The following is a 13894-nucleotide window of genomic DNA, read 5'->3' as shown; positions in this document are numbered from 1 at the left end:
GTGTGTGTGTGTGTGTGTGTGTGTGTGTGTGTGTGTGTGTGTGTGTGTGTGTGAGAGAGAGAGAGAGAGAGAGAGAGAGAGAGAGAGAGAGAGAGAGAAGGAGATGCGAGAGACAGAATGAAACAAATGAAACAAAAACAGGAGAGGCAGAAACAGAGAAAGAGAATGAGAAAGAAACAGAGAGATGCAGAGAAACAAAGAGAGATAGTAATACATGGAGAGAAATAGAAACAGAGAAAGGGAAAGGTAGAGGGGAGGAGAAAGAGACAGAGAAAGAGATTTTACAACTGTAGCATAAAAATTCATTAGAAAACGTCCTGGCTGGAAGTTTGAACTAAACAAAAGAGAACTACTGACTCATATTTTAAAACTTCCCAGTACAGTCTGGTTTCTTTTTAATGGACTCAGATCACTTCTAAGCAAACAAGTCTAGCAGTTTTGTTGGGGTTGAGATGAGTTGGAACTATAATAGAAGTGATGCCTTGGGCACATCCCCTTCCCATTGTTTCTTTCCTTCAGCTGGTTTGAAAGGAAAACCAAGTCAAGGGGAGGAGTTAGGAAAGAAAGTGCCACCTCTACTGATGGGGTGCCAGAGTCAAGGGAAATGATTAGCTCTCTCCTCTCCTCCCAGCACTTCAGCATCCAATGTGCACAACTGCTCTACCAGAAAACTCAAGTGAGGCTATTAGGAGTAGGCAACTTGGGGCTCTGAGGGCTTGTCATGAGGCTCTTAGAGGCACTGCATGAGAGTCACATAAAAACCTAGTGGGAGTAGACCCTTTGGCTGCAAACACTGAAATCAGTCCTAGCCACACACTTCACTGGGGGTTCTCTCATCTTTCCCCCAGCACTTGTTTCAGATCTTGACTGTGTTAGAATGAGGTCCTCTGTACTTCCTTCTATTTGAACTTTTTCTACACAGAATGTCCTGCTTAGTGGGCAAATTTCATAAGAGATCCCATTGCTTACTATATATATATATATATATATATATATATATATATATATATATAAAATAGATTCTTTCCCCCCAAAAGCATGAGATAGTCATAGCTCTTGAGAAACTCAATATTTTAAAAGTATGTGGACATGCCCATAGGTGTATGTAACATGCCACTGACAATGTGTCAGCAAATTGATTAACCTTTTTCTACCTCAGTTTCCACATCTGTAAAATGAGGATAATACAGTCTTCATTGATCTCACTTATGCAAAAGCTTTTAACCTTATATAGTCTCCTGCTGCACAAATAAAGTCAATAAAGACAGAAACAGAAGAGAAATTGTAGATGGGGAAGATTTTCTTTATGGGTTTCATGTGATTTTAATAATAGGACCCTCTCTCACTGCTTAGTCATTGCTTTCTCCAATAGAAACTGAATAAGAAATTAATTACTCAGTCACTTTAGTTTCTTCATCTATTTACATTGATTTAAAACATGAAAGTCAATTTGGTTGGGTCCAACTTAAGATTGCCCACCTGGTAACAGCTATTTTAAAATCCCTCCCTTCTTGTCCCCCATTTTCTGGTTGCAAACTGAAAATTGCTGGCTTTTTTCAACAGCCCACAATAGAAAATGGAGCCAAAAATCCAAGTGAGTAGATTTCCATCAGTTTTCCAAGCAGAGACATGTTACACAGACTGATAATTGCCATTACAATCACTTCCAGATTTGGGGGCTTGGAAAACAGGTCCAAAAGGCAGTGATTATATCACTCAGTGTCAAGCTAGAGCTCCCTGGGGCTTAGGAAAGTCCTTTCTCCATCTCTAGGTTTTTATTTTCTCACTTGCATTTGTATGATTGCTCTTCCTGGTCTTTTGCTGCTTTATCTTTTGACTGGTGAGGCAGGTCTAATGCTCCCAGACTATAGAGAACTCCCAGTGGCTGGAAAGGCCTATCCTATCCCTCATATGGATACCATCAATTAATCAACCATCAAGAATTTATTAAGCACTTCTCTTCTAAGCACTGGGCTACCTGCTTGGGATACAGAGACAAAAATGGAACAGTCCCTGCTCTCAAAGAGTTTACATTCTTTTGGGGGAGACAAATGTACATATATAAGGACATACAAAATAGACACAAAATAGTTAGGAAAGAAAGGCACTAAGCAGCTAGGGAAAACAGGAAAGTCTTCCTGTAGAAAATGGCACTTGAGCTGAGCCTTGAAAGAAGTAAGGAATTCTACAGCAGTCATTTTGGATACTTTTTCTCATAAGTCATTGATTAGAAGCAATAGATATTCCTAAAGACAGGTTCTTCTTTGTCAGGTCTGACAATGACTGAATCACAGATACTTCAGGATAACAATTTTCTGGAAAGATCTTTACTTTGCATCCAGTTAAAAGCTGTTAAGTACAAATTTGGAAGTAAATGAACAACCATTTCGTTAAAAATCTGATATCCAAAAATATACAGGTAACATATTATAATACAAAGGACCATTCTCTAATAGCTAACCATAAGAGATAGCAGTAAATAGAAGGAGCTGTTTTGCCTTGGGAGATGGAAGGTTCCTCACCATTGAAGGTCTTCATGAAGAGGCTAGGTGACCATATGTCCAGCATTTTATGGAGGAGACTCTTGGATTAGATATTGTCTGGGATGAAATGCATGACCACCAAGGTCTCTTCTGAGAGTCTGTGGTTCTGATTTTGTTTTTTACTTCCCCAACGTCTCCTGACCCTGTGTCCAAGCTCTTTCCATAATGTTCATCCTCTGAATAGCCTCATGAAATAGAATCCAGGTCTCCAGGTCAGGGCTAAACCATTCTGCTAAACCACTTTTGTAAATAGACTCCAAATACGCAAAGAGAAATTCAATTTATTGAAACAGACTCAGACCTGAAACTTTAAGAGTAGCAAAAATAAAGTGTTCAGAGTTATTCTTATCTCCATTTGGCAGATAAGTAAACTGAGGCATTCAGAGATTAGAAGACTTGCCCAAGTTCTATATCCCTTTCTAGTACAGCACATTTAAAAGTTTCTCCCAGATCTAACATCCTATATTCTTTCATTATGTATTATTCCAAGGCCCCTCTCAGATCTGGCATTCTGTGTTCTAAGGGCTCTTCCCAGCATTCTGTAAGCCTATGAATTCCTATATTGTTTCCCCCTCAAGGAGGGGAAGAAATCTCTAAATTTAACTCTCAGTTTTGGTCATTGGGCCCCATGGCTGGAGTTTGGGGAGCAATAGAAGCTACCTGAGTATTATATATTTTCCACAAGTCTCTGCTGCTGGAGAAAACCACCTAACAAAAGCCTCTTTGTTCTGCCTAAACAAGGTGAAATGAAAGAGAGAAAAAAAGCTCCTCTTAGGTCTAACTTTTTTTTTCTAAGATGCAATTATATTCTAAGGTCACTCCAGCTCTGATGTTCTGTGTTCTGAGGTTATAAATGATACCTGCTGGGTATCAAGGGTTCTATTTGATGCCTTACCAAATAAACTATTCGAGTTGAAAGGTACCTCACAGGTCTTCTCCCCTCCCCCTGCCCCACCCCAAATTTAGATGCTTCAGACTGAGGATTTCACAGCTGTTTCCACACTTCAAGAATTAGAGGTCCCTTTAAGGTCCAAAGTCTAGGATTCTACGATAGGATCTTCTGATGTCAATGGGATCTTTGTTCTACAAGTCTGGCTTGAAGAACACATCGGTCACATTAGATTCAGGACTCATATGGCTGACAAGGTGTCAGAAATCAGTGCCCTAATTCTTGAGGGAAAGAAATTTTTTATTTAGAAAATTTCATAGTCTCTAAGAGCTAGAAGGGACCTTTGATAAAGAATATCAGACTGGGAAGAATGGAACCTTAGAACACAGAATGTCAGAGATGAGAAGGATCTTAGCACACAGAATGTCAGAGTTGGGAAGGACCTTTAAACAGAGAATATCAGCTATTAGGTCCCTTAAAACAAAGGATTTTAGAGCTATGAGAGTTGAACAGAGGATACGAAAAGTTGGGAAATACCTTAATATTAGTACTAGAAAAGACCTCAAAAAGTTAGGGCTAGAGCTGAGTCCAATCTTCTCCTCTGACAAATTCAACTCAATAAATACTGGCTGGCATCCAACAAACACTTAAGGACTTTAGTACCAATTGCAAAACATGGGAGATGCTGGCACAGGCCCCCCCATTGAAGTAGCTCAAAAGAAACGCAAGATGTGGGGCGGTGGCTCAGCGAGTAAGAGCACCAGCTCCAGTGTCGGGATGACCTGGATCAAATCTGGGCTCAGATACTCAGCATCACACCCAGAAATAACTGGCCGTGTAACCTTGAGCAAGTTACTTAACCCCGATTGCTAAAAAAAAAAAAAAAATGAAAGAAACGCAAGATGTGCAGATTTAGAGAATCCACCCCAAATGTTCATGTGGACTACTTGTGTCCAACCTGTGGCAGAGCCTTCTGAGTTTATACTGGTCTGACCAGCCACAGTTGAACACACTGTACATTGACTCCAACGTAGTGATGTCATTTTGGTCCTCTTTGAGAATAAAGGACAACAACCAACCATTAAGTAAGGTACCGTGCTGAATCTTGGGAACATGAAGACAAAAATTAAACAGCCTGTGCCCTCAAGGTGCTTGCTTTCCATTAGAGGAGACAAGTCCATATAAAAATACATACAAAATTAATATGTGATGGAAGGAGGAGGCACTAGTAGCTGGGGGGGGGGAGGAGAGGGGAGGAATATGTGAGGCACTGGAGACAGGAAGCAAAACAACCTTGCCTTCAAGAAGCTTAAAATTGAGGGGGTTCATGCAGAAGGGAAGTAAAGAAATGCAAAATAATTTAAATGGAATTATGTAACTTAAATATATATTCTCTATATGTATGTGTATATATCTATAATGTATGTGTGTATGGGTATATACACACATATATACATACATACATAGATATACATACACACATATCCAGAGTTGCAGGATTTAGGGGTGAAGGTGAGAGAAGTCATGGAAGGTTTCATGGACTGGCATCTGAGCTATCTTAAAGCTTTCTCAGAGTTCTTAAAGGAAGTGAATTCAATAAGCAGAGATGGTGGTAGTTCTAGAAACGGAATAGCATATAGGAACACAGATTTAAAGATTGCAAGAAACTTTAGAGGTCACCTAATCCAACCCCCTCATTTTATGGACAAGGAAACAAGCCTAGAGAAGGGAATTGACTTGTTAATAAGTAGCAGAACCAGGATTCAGATGCAGGTTATCCAGTGCCAAATCCAGCAGTCTTTCCACTGTTAGGCTTCATGCAGGGGTGGGAGGGCAGAAAAAAAAAAGGGAAAGGCAAGTCCACAGGTCTGGCTATGTACGACTGGAATGGAAAAGTTGGATTAGACTCAGTTTCAAATACTGAGCAAATTTGCATTTTAGTCACTGAGCAACATAGATCTTCTGAGGGATTTTTTCCAGAAGGAAAGTAATATGATCAGAGCTGTGCTTTTGGAAGATTACTCTGACAGATGTGCAGAAGCATGAGTTTGAGAGGAGACTGGAAGCAGTTGGGAAGCTCTGTTAAGGGAATTCAAATGTAAGTTCTTCCCTGCCCCTAGGCCCTTTGATAGGCTTAAGTGTACCTGGAGCCTGTGGTGGGAGGCTTGTTTTACAAGAGATACTTTGTGATTGGGCAGTGAGTCAAGAAGGTTGTGACATTCTCTGAGCCAGGAGAAGGCTATATATACCCTGATGGGAGGCTTTGCTTTGGGGCTCACTCTGAGAAGTGTTGTGTGATTTGACCAGACAAGACGCTGGGCAGCCATTGAGAGCCTCCCGGCTTTGAAAAACCCAGATGTGACTAGGTATGGATGTATGTAATGGTCAGACAGTTGGAGGCCTGCCTGTTTGAAATGTTTCTGTCTTGTAACTTCTGTCTGCATACTCTGAAGTTCGGGGTGTTCTTTCCCCTGAACTAGGTAAATGATATGTTTGATCAAAGCATGATTGTTAAACCATTTTGAGTTGCTTTCCTTTAGAAAAGCAGATCTAAGAACCTGTGTTGGCAGCCACCCTGGGTTTGGTGGGGTGCTTGCTGCTACAGGCTCCTGCCCTAATCCAAGTGACAGGTGATAAGGATTTGAATTAGGACGAAAATAATGAGCATCGAAGCTGGGGCCCAGACAGGGTAAACGAATTATACTGCCATGGATTTAGAACTGAGAGGGATTTACAGATAAGGACCCACCACTTTTCCTCCTAAGTAAGATTCCAAAGGGCTAGGGCATCCAGGTGGCTCATCGAGTAAGAGCACCGGCCCCAGAGCCGGGATGACCTGGGATCAAATCCAGGCTCAGATACTTAGCACCACACCCAGAAATAACTGGCTGTGTAACCTTGAGCAAGTTACTTAAAAAAAAAGATTCCAAAGGGCTATGGTATAGTGACTTAGGCAGTGTGAAACAGTGGGGAAACCACTGGATATAGTCAGAGGTCCTGGGCTCGAACTCTTTTACTACTTCTCACTACTGTGTGGCCTTGGGCAGGCTACTTTATTCCCTGGGTCTCAGTTCCTCATCTGCCAAATCAGCAAGTTTTATTAGATTTTATTAGATCCAAATATCAAAGGTCTCCTACAGCTCAAATATCTGATCCTATGGAAACCTGAAAATATTCAAGTTTACTTGTAATTTTATTCATTCAGCATACATCCAGTGGGCACTTCTGTGTTTAAGACCTGGAGGGACATAGAAGGGTTTCCTATCCTTGAAAAAGTTCCAAACTAGCTGGAGCAACAGAAGGCACACGTAATGGCCAAACTAGAGGTCTGGATTTGAACCCTTCCTCAGCTAGTATTGGACAAATCACTTAACTTGCCCAAGTCTGTTTTCTCCTATAAAATGCGGGTGTTAGAACCATCAGAAGCCACCTAGTCCTATTCCTTATTCAGATGAGGAAACTAAGGCACAGGGAAGGTAAATGAGTCACCCAAAATCACAAACAAGCACTTCTCAACAAGACTTCATTAAACTCCTACTAGGAGCCAGGCACTGGGACTTGAGACATGCTGGTTCTAAATCCATTTCTTAGCAATCTCCAAAATTTGCAGGCATGGACCTGGGATGGGCAGGATGATAAAACCTGAAAGGGAGGTGCCCTGACACTGTACTTAACAATTGCATTTCTTAGGGCAGCTAGGTGGCAGAGTGAATAGAGCACTGGCCCTGGAGTCAGAAGGACCTGAGTTCAAATATGGCCTCAGACACTTAACACACACACACACACACATACACACACACACACACACACAAAACTAGCTGTGACCTTTGGCAAGTTGCTTAACCCCAAATGCCCTTCAAAAAGCAAAAAAAAGAATTGCATTTCTTGCAGGCCAAACCCTGTTTCCTCCAAATGAAACCCATTAAATAATCTTAAACTATCTGGGAACTATTCTGGGCCTATCTGGGAACAGAAAAGTTAACAGAAAATAGTTATCATTTCCCAGGGCACTCCAGATGTGAGGGAAATGACTCAAATCCCATCTCTGAGGACATCTGAATTTAGGGTCACTGAAAAGACTGTGCTCTCTAACAACAAACGCAGAGAAAGCCAGTGTGACATATTGGACAAGATACTGCAACTGATGGAGCAAGGGTGAGTTGGGTTCAAATACTTCTTCAGACATGCTAGCTGTGACCCTGTATAAGTCATGAACCCCTGGGCCTCAGATTCCAATGAGAGCACTCACCTTCTAGGTCTATTGTGAAGACTGAGATAACGTCTGTATCAAAAGTGTGTTATTATTATTAGACTAGCTGATGGTTACTTAAAAAGGACAGTGGGTGCTATCTCCTTATGCCCATTCTGATATGATCTGGGAACACAGAATTCAGCTCCACCCAGAAGCACAGAAAATGTTTAGTTTCTGCCAGCTACAGAGACCTGTGCCCAGAGCCCCATTCAGATAGGCTAACCAGCAAACACAAAAATCAAAGAGCTTGGCAGGGCCAACCCATCTCAAACAAGTGGCCTAACTAGAATTAGGAAGGGGCTTGGCTCACTTTGAAAGGAACTGAAACTAGCCTAACTTCTTGCTGGAAGGTACCTTTCATACACTACTTTGGAAGACAGGTGCTGTCCACACACAAAACATGACACCACACATATTTGAAAGGTATTTATTTAAAAACAAAACAAAAAAGCTTTGGTATTTGAAAACTCAACAATCATCGGTCACTAGAAAGCCCAATGCTCCCCCTCCCAAGCCCATCCCCAAACAGCCAGAAAATACAAAAACACACAAATCTCTGTAGGCTAAGAAACAGTTAGCACTTCCAAATCTAACCCAATAATGCTACATCTTCTGATCAGGTTGTGTGAATGCATCCTTCTGCCCTCGTGGAGGCTCCCTCTGACTGGGTCCCTAATGAACCACACCAGCAACACACAGCCAAGCTCCCCAATGGCCAAACAGATCCAAAATAATTTCAGTGATCTGCTTTCTACAGCAGAGGCTGAAACCACCCAAAATTCCCAAGCAAAAATAAATTAAAAATTCATTCAAGGAAGAAGAAATTAAATTAGGAAAAGAGAGTTTTTCTAGCTGAGATTTCAACTAGAAGAAGAACGTGGCAAGGGGTGGCAGGTACAGGAAGGAAGTCTCTTCCTGGAAGATAGAAAGGGGTAAAGCTAAAGGAGTAAGGTCAATTTCAAGTAATTTCCAAATAGGTTCACTTTATTAAGGTGGAAATTTACAAAAGATCAACACGGCCTCTCCCTCCCTCATCCCCAAGGGACACTCATTCATTCCAATGTAAAACTCCTCAACAGCCACAAACATTTCCGAGTCACTGGTTTTCCCCAACAAGGCACAATAGGGTTGTTGCTTTCAAAAGGTCCTTGTTCGCAGCAGGACTTTTCGAGTGCTGGGTGTCTTGTGCAAATGGAGGCTGAAAGCGGTAGTGTTAATTCACTCAGACACTGGGATCTTCCTGTTCAATTAATAAAACAAGGTGTTACTGTTCGCTGCCAACTCTTGCTCACAGTTACAGAACTACTTAAGAAAGGCAGGCTACTGATCAGAACTATGAGCAGCATCCAATCCTGGCTCAGATTCAACCCTGCAAACAGCCACCAGCCTAGAGTGGCAGTGCCAGCGGAATGACAAAAAGGAGCACTCTCAGCCACCGGCTGCAGACTGAGGAATGAAGATCGACAGGGCATTGTGGCGGGTTGAGAAATGGTCACCTGAAAGGTTGGGCAAAAAGTAGTAAAAAAATTCACTAACTCAACCCAGTGACTTAAGGCAGGGACATTCAGCAGGAGCTGAGCCTGGCTTGGCTAATCCTTAGGAAGAATTCAGAAGTGGGAAAAAAAATCAATGGTGAGAGCTTAAGCTTGAGCTTGTGGCCCTGGATGTAGGCGAGCCCCTAGTAGTGAGAGCTAAGGCCAAGGAGGCTCCTCTGCCAGCAGGGGAGAGCAGCTCTGAGCTTCAGGGAGGGCTGGTCCCATGCAATACACATTGGGCACCTGCTCTGACAACCAGGGGAGGCCATCTGCATATCGCTCTTCAATCTGGTCTCCCACTGTGAGACACAAGGACTTGTTTCCAAGTGACTTGGCGCCACCTCTTCCATTTTTGCAGTAAAGGGGCTATTTCTTTCTCCACCCTCTTCCTGGGATTGGCCACCAAGCAGGCAGCTCTTTTTAGAAGCTACAATGACACTTTCCCTTTTTCCAGAACCATTAATCAAAACCAGCTGGGGCTTTTCTGGGTCCCCTAAGGCTTCCCCCTTTTATTACTGGAGGAACAAGTATTTAGGGAAAAATTTGTATTGTGGCTTGACCCAAAAGAATAGCCAGTTCTGTAGCACATTCTTCCCTTCCAACAAGAGGGGTCTGACACTTTTCTTCTCTGTCACCAAGGTTGCATTTGAGGGCAGAACAGAGGAAGCAATTTGTACCTCAAGCCCCACATTCAATACTCTGTATGCTGTACTCCTTGATACGTTAATCCTCTAGGCTCATCCCAGCCCTTTAGTAGCCCAAGATAAAATCTGTTTCCTAGGGGTCCTAAAGCTACAGGGTAGCTAAAAAAGAATGGCACCACACCACCACCCACAGGAGAAGGGGGCCATTTTATGGGACAGTTATAAGGGAACAATGGAGTTTAATGTACTGTGCAGTCCATACCCTGACAGGACCTGATGCCCACAGGTGGTCAAGGACTAACCCTGACAGGCAGCAACGGAGGTGCCACCCTCATTTTAACCATGGGTGTCACCAATCTGGGGGCTGGGTATTGATGCTACCATCAAATAAAAACCAAGGTAAGGAGACACCCAAGCAGCTAGGGAGCCAGAAGACTCCAAGGTCCAGTGCTATCCTAATTAATCAGCACTCAGGAGCTGGACTGCCATATTTTTGCCCTCCCCAGCAGCTGTTTAGAGCCCTTTTTGGCCTGCAGCAAGTGAGGAAGCAATCACTGCCACCTCCTGTAGCATTCCCTGTATAGGAAGCACAAGGGCTGATGGACAGCTTGAAGAAAGAAGGTACCATCACTCTTCAGGCTATGCCCCACCCTCAGAGCCAGGACCATCATGGGCACAGAACACAAGTCAGGGGACTTGGGTTCCCAAAAGCCCAGAGAATAGCTAGAGGTGGTAGCTTTATACCTTACTCCTGAAGAGCGACTTGGCTCCGGGCCCACAGTATTCATTGTAGATGAGTTTGAACAGAAAGAGGTGGAACAGTGTGATGAGTGAAGCCACACTGAACCAGAAGAGGAAGGGCAGGCCGGGGTACTGCTTGGCCATGTGCTCCTCGTGGGCCAGAATCGCTTTCAGGTGCAGAGTGTGCCTCAGGTCTTGCAAGTGCAACAGATCTGTGGAGATGTAGAGGAGGGGGGTGATGGGCTGGGTTACCATGACAGGGAACATGTGGCCTTGGGGCTCTGAGGTCAGTTCCACAGGCTCATTCAGGCACCCAGCCTCACAGGCATAGATCTTGACGGGCGGGCTGTGGGGCTTGACGGACACATGCAAGAATGGTTTCCCCTCCCCATCCAGAAGAACAGCCAAATTGATATGGTCAGTCTTGTAATGGATCCCGTGTAAGATGTAGCTGTTGTGGAGCACATCAGGATCTGCCTGGAACTGAAGGTGGTTTTCTGTGAACTGCAAACCCCCAAAGCTGAGCACCATTCCTTGCATAATCCCGGGAGCCCCCACCTTCACCAGTCCCTTGCATCCCCGTTTCTGGAGTGTTAACTTCCACACGTCAGAGAGCTGCAGGATCTGGAGAACGTTGGACAACCTTCCTGGCCAAAGGTTCTCCGCATGCATGGTTGCATGGCCACTGAAGCAGTGGTCTTCATAATTCAGAGTTGATTCCATCTGGTCTCGTTCCCAGCGGCTCAGGGTAGGACTCAGTAGAGGGGCTGGTGAGCAGGATAGCATGTAGTACAGCGTCAAGTTGACAGTCAGGCTAGATGGTGTGTGAGCATCATTGATCTTCTTCATTTCAACCCCTATAACAATAAAGTAAAGAAATTAGGTATGAACGGAGGGAAAAGCAGGTATCCACGCAATCACCAAACCTTAAAAGTTGAAAGAAACCTCCAAGCCACCTAACTGGATCAACAGACAAGAACGTTCTCTAGTACATCCATGCTATCATGTGGTCACTTAACCTTCTTCTTACTGCCTCCAGTGCTAGGGAACTTGCTGCCTTTAGCCTCTTCCAATTCTGAAGAGCTGTCACTGTCAGGAAGCTTTTCTTTACACAGAACTTAAGGTTCACTGCTTCTACCCATTGCTCCTCAATCTGTCCTCTGGGTCCAAGAAGAGAAATTCCTCTCCCACATGAAAGTTCTTCAAATACTTGAAAATAGTTAGGATTTCCCTAAATCATCTCTTCTCCCCACAAAACATTCCGAGTTCCTTTAACTGATCCTTGTATGGCATTCATCCTGGATGCCCTCCACATCTTTTCAAGGTTTTTCCTAAAACACTGTCTAGAGGCAAACAAAATACTTCCAGATACAGCCTAACCCAAGCAGAATAGACATATCACTTCCCATATTTTAAACTCTGGTTCTCTTAACGAAGCCTAAAATCATCTAGCTTTCTGGGCCGCCACACCATAGTCCTGATTCCTACTGAACTTGCAATCTACTAAAAGCCCGAGATTTTCTCAAGAGCAGAAGACATTTAACCTAACCTACCCAGTACTAGAAGTAAAATTTCCAGGTCTCCTCCGACACCAGAAGTAGCCCTTTTAAAAACTGCTTCACAGCAGATCCACACTCCTTGCTATCCCGATTATGGCCCTAAAAGGATTACCAAAATTCATTCCAAATGTCCCATTCCACAAAAAATCTCAAATGATTGGTCTCTTACACCACCACAATCCTGTTCCCTTCAATTTTGGGGAGTATCAAGTTCTGCCTTAAGGCAGTCAAATACAGCAGACAGCTTGCAGGTGTACAGAAGGAAGTAAAAATCCACTCCTCATCTATGATTTACAATCACTTCTTGAACAGCAAGATAGAAAAACCTTTTCCATGTGTTGGCAGTGATCCAGGCTGCCGGAGAGTAAGGGTCACAGCCCTCTAAGCAGTGGGAACAAAACCCTGATACTTAACCTAGACAGAACTTGGAGACTCCTGTACTCAGGGCCAAGGTCAAAAACGCTGAAGAAGAACAGCACCAACAATTACAGATAATTACATGAACCAGGCTCCTGGCTTGCATGCTCCCCTGTCAGACCCCACCCACTCCTTCCTCCACCTCGAGGGATCCACGAGATCACCCCCTCACCCCCAGGGAACCCCGGTGCAATTACCTGAGGCGAAGAGCTGGGCCCAGAGCTGCTGGTGGTCCAGCAGGAGATCGGCCACGGGGATCTCCATCAGCTCCAAGATCTCCTTTCGGGCCATGTCCTGCAGGGCCTTCAGCTCCTTCATCTCCTTGGCCCCCTTGGCCTTCAGGGCCCGCAGGTCCACAGGCTCCGAGATGTAGACCACCCAGAGCACGGCCTCGTCCAGCAGCGACTTGGGGGCCACCTGGAGCAGGTCCACCAGCTTCTTGGCGGCCACCACCACCAGGTTGACCTTGCCGTTGGGCAGCGGGGGCGAGTGTCCCGAGTGCAGAAGGAACTGGTGGTCGCCCGCCTTCTCCAGGGTGCTGCTGAAGGCCTTGAGGGGCGGCCTGGGCGTGGGCCCCACGGTCCAGAGCGCGGCCACACGCTCCGTGGGGTTGTGGATGTGGATGCGCTGCACGTAGAGGTGCGGGCGCGCCCGGTGCGCCAGGAAGTCCTCCTGCAGCAGCACGCACTGCGCCCCTGCCCCCGCGGGCGCCGCCGGCCCCCCGGCCCCCGCCGCCCCTCCGGCCCCGGCCCCGGCCGGCTGCTCGGGCGGCTGCAGGCAGCGCACGCGCCGCACCAGGCCCTGGCGCAGCAGCAGCGCGGCGGCGCCCGCCTCGGCCTGCGCGCTCAGCGGCCGCAGCTGCACGAAGGGCGCCAACTCCGGCGCCACGGGCGGCTGCCGCTCGCCGGGCGTCACCCACAGCCGGTTGCGGCTCACGTCCAGGGCCAGGAAGCCGTTGCCTACCAGGGCGGGGGGCGCGGCCGGGGCGGACTCCGGGGCCGCGGCGCCGTCGGGGGCCCGGACGCTCAGCGGCACCGCCTCGCCGCGCTCCTGCAGCGCCCGCCACGCGCGGGTGGCCGCCTCCACGCAGGCCTGCGGCGCCGCGGCGCGGGGCTCGCCGGGGCCCGAGCTCCAGGGCAGCAGGTGCAGGCCCGACCCGGCCCCGGAACCCGTCCGCCTCGCCCGCCCGCCCACGTACCACGAGAGCAGCAGCAGGAAGCCCAGCAGCCCTAGCACACGGCGGGCCCAACTACTGGACAGCAGCCCCGGCAGCCCCTTGAGCCGCTGCTGCAGCCACATCGGGCCGCCGCCGGG

At 46.1% G+C, this 13894-nt stretch overlaps 1 protein-coding gene across 1 annotated transcript; it reads right to left on the bottom strand.

Annotated features, from left to right (window-relative positions):
- Nucleotides 1-8097: 8097 nt before the first annotated feature.
- On the bottom strand, nt 8098-13894 carry KIAA2013 (KIAA2013 ortholog). The gene is made up of 3 exons (XM_069079262.1): nt 12778-13894; nt 10608-11461; nt 8098-8924 (listed from the first exon to the last, which is right to left on the bottom strand). Exons 1-3 carry the CDS (start codon nt 13877-13879, stop codon nt 8907-8909), a joined length of 1974 nt encoding a protein of 657 aa, XP_068935363.1. The 5' UTR covers nt 13880-13894; the 3' UTR covers nt 8098-8906.

Source organism: Petaurus breviceps, unplaced genomic scaffold, assembly GCF_028583685.1.
Source record: "Petaurus breviceps papuanus isolate PSGF00001 unplaced genomic scaffold, PetGlider_PUasm1.0 91041, whole genome shotgun sequence".
NCBI classification, from domain to species: Eukaryota; Metazoa; Chordata; class Mammalia; order Diprotodontia; family Petauridae; genus Petaurus; species Petaurus breviceps.
This window is presented reverse-complemented; position numbering and strand designations above follow the sequence as displayed.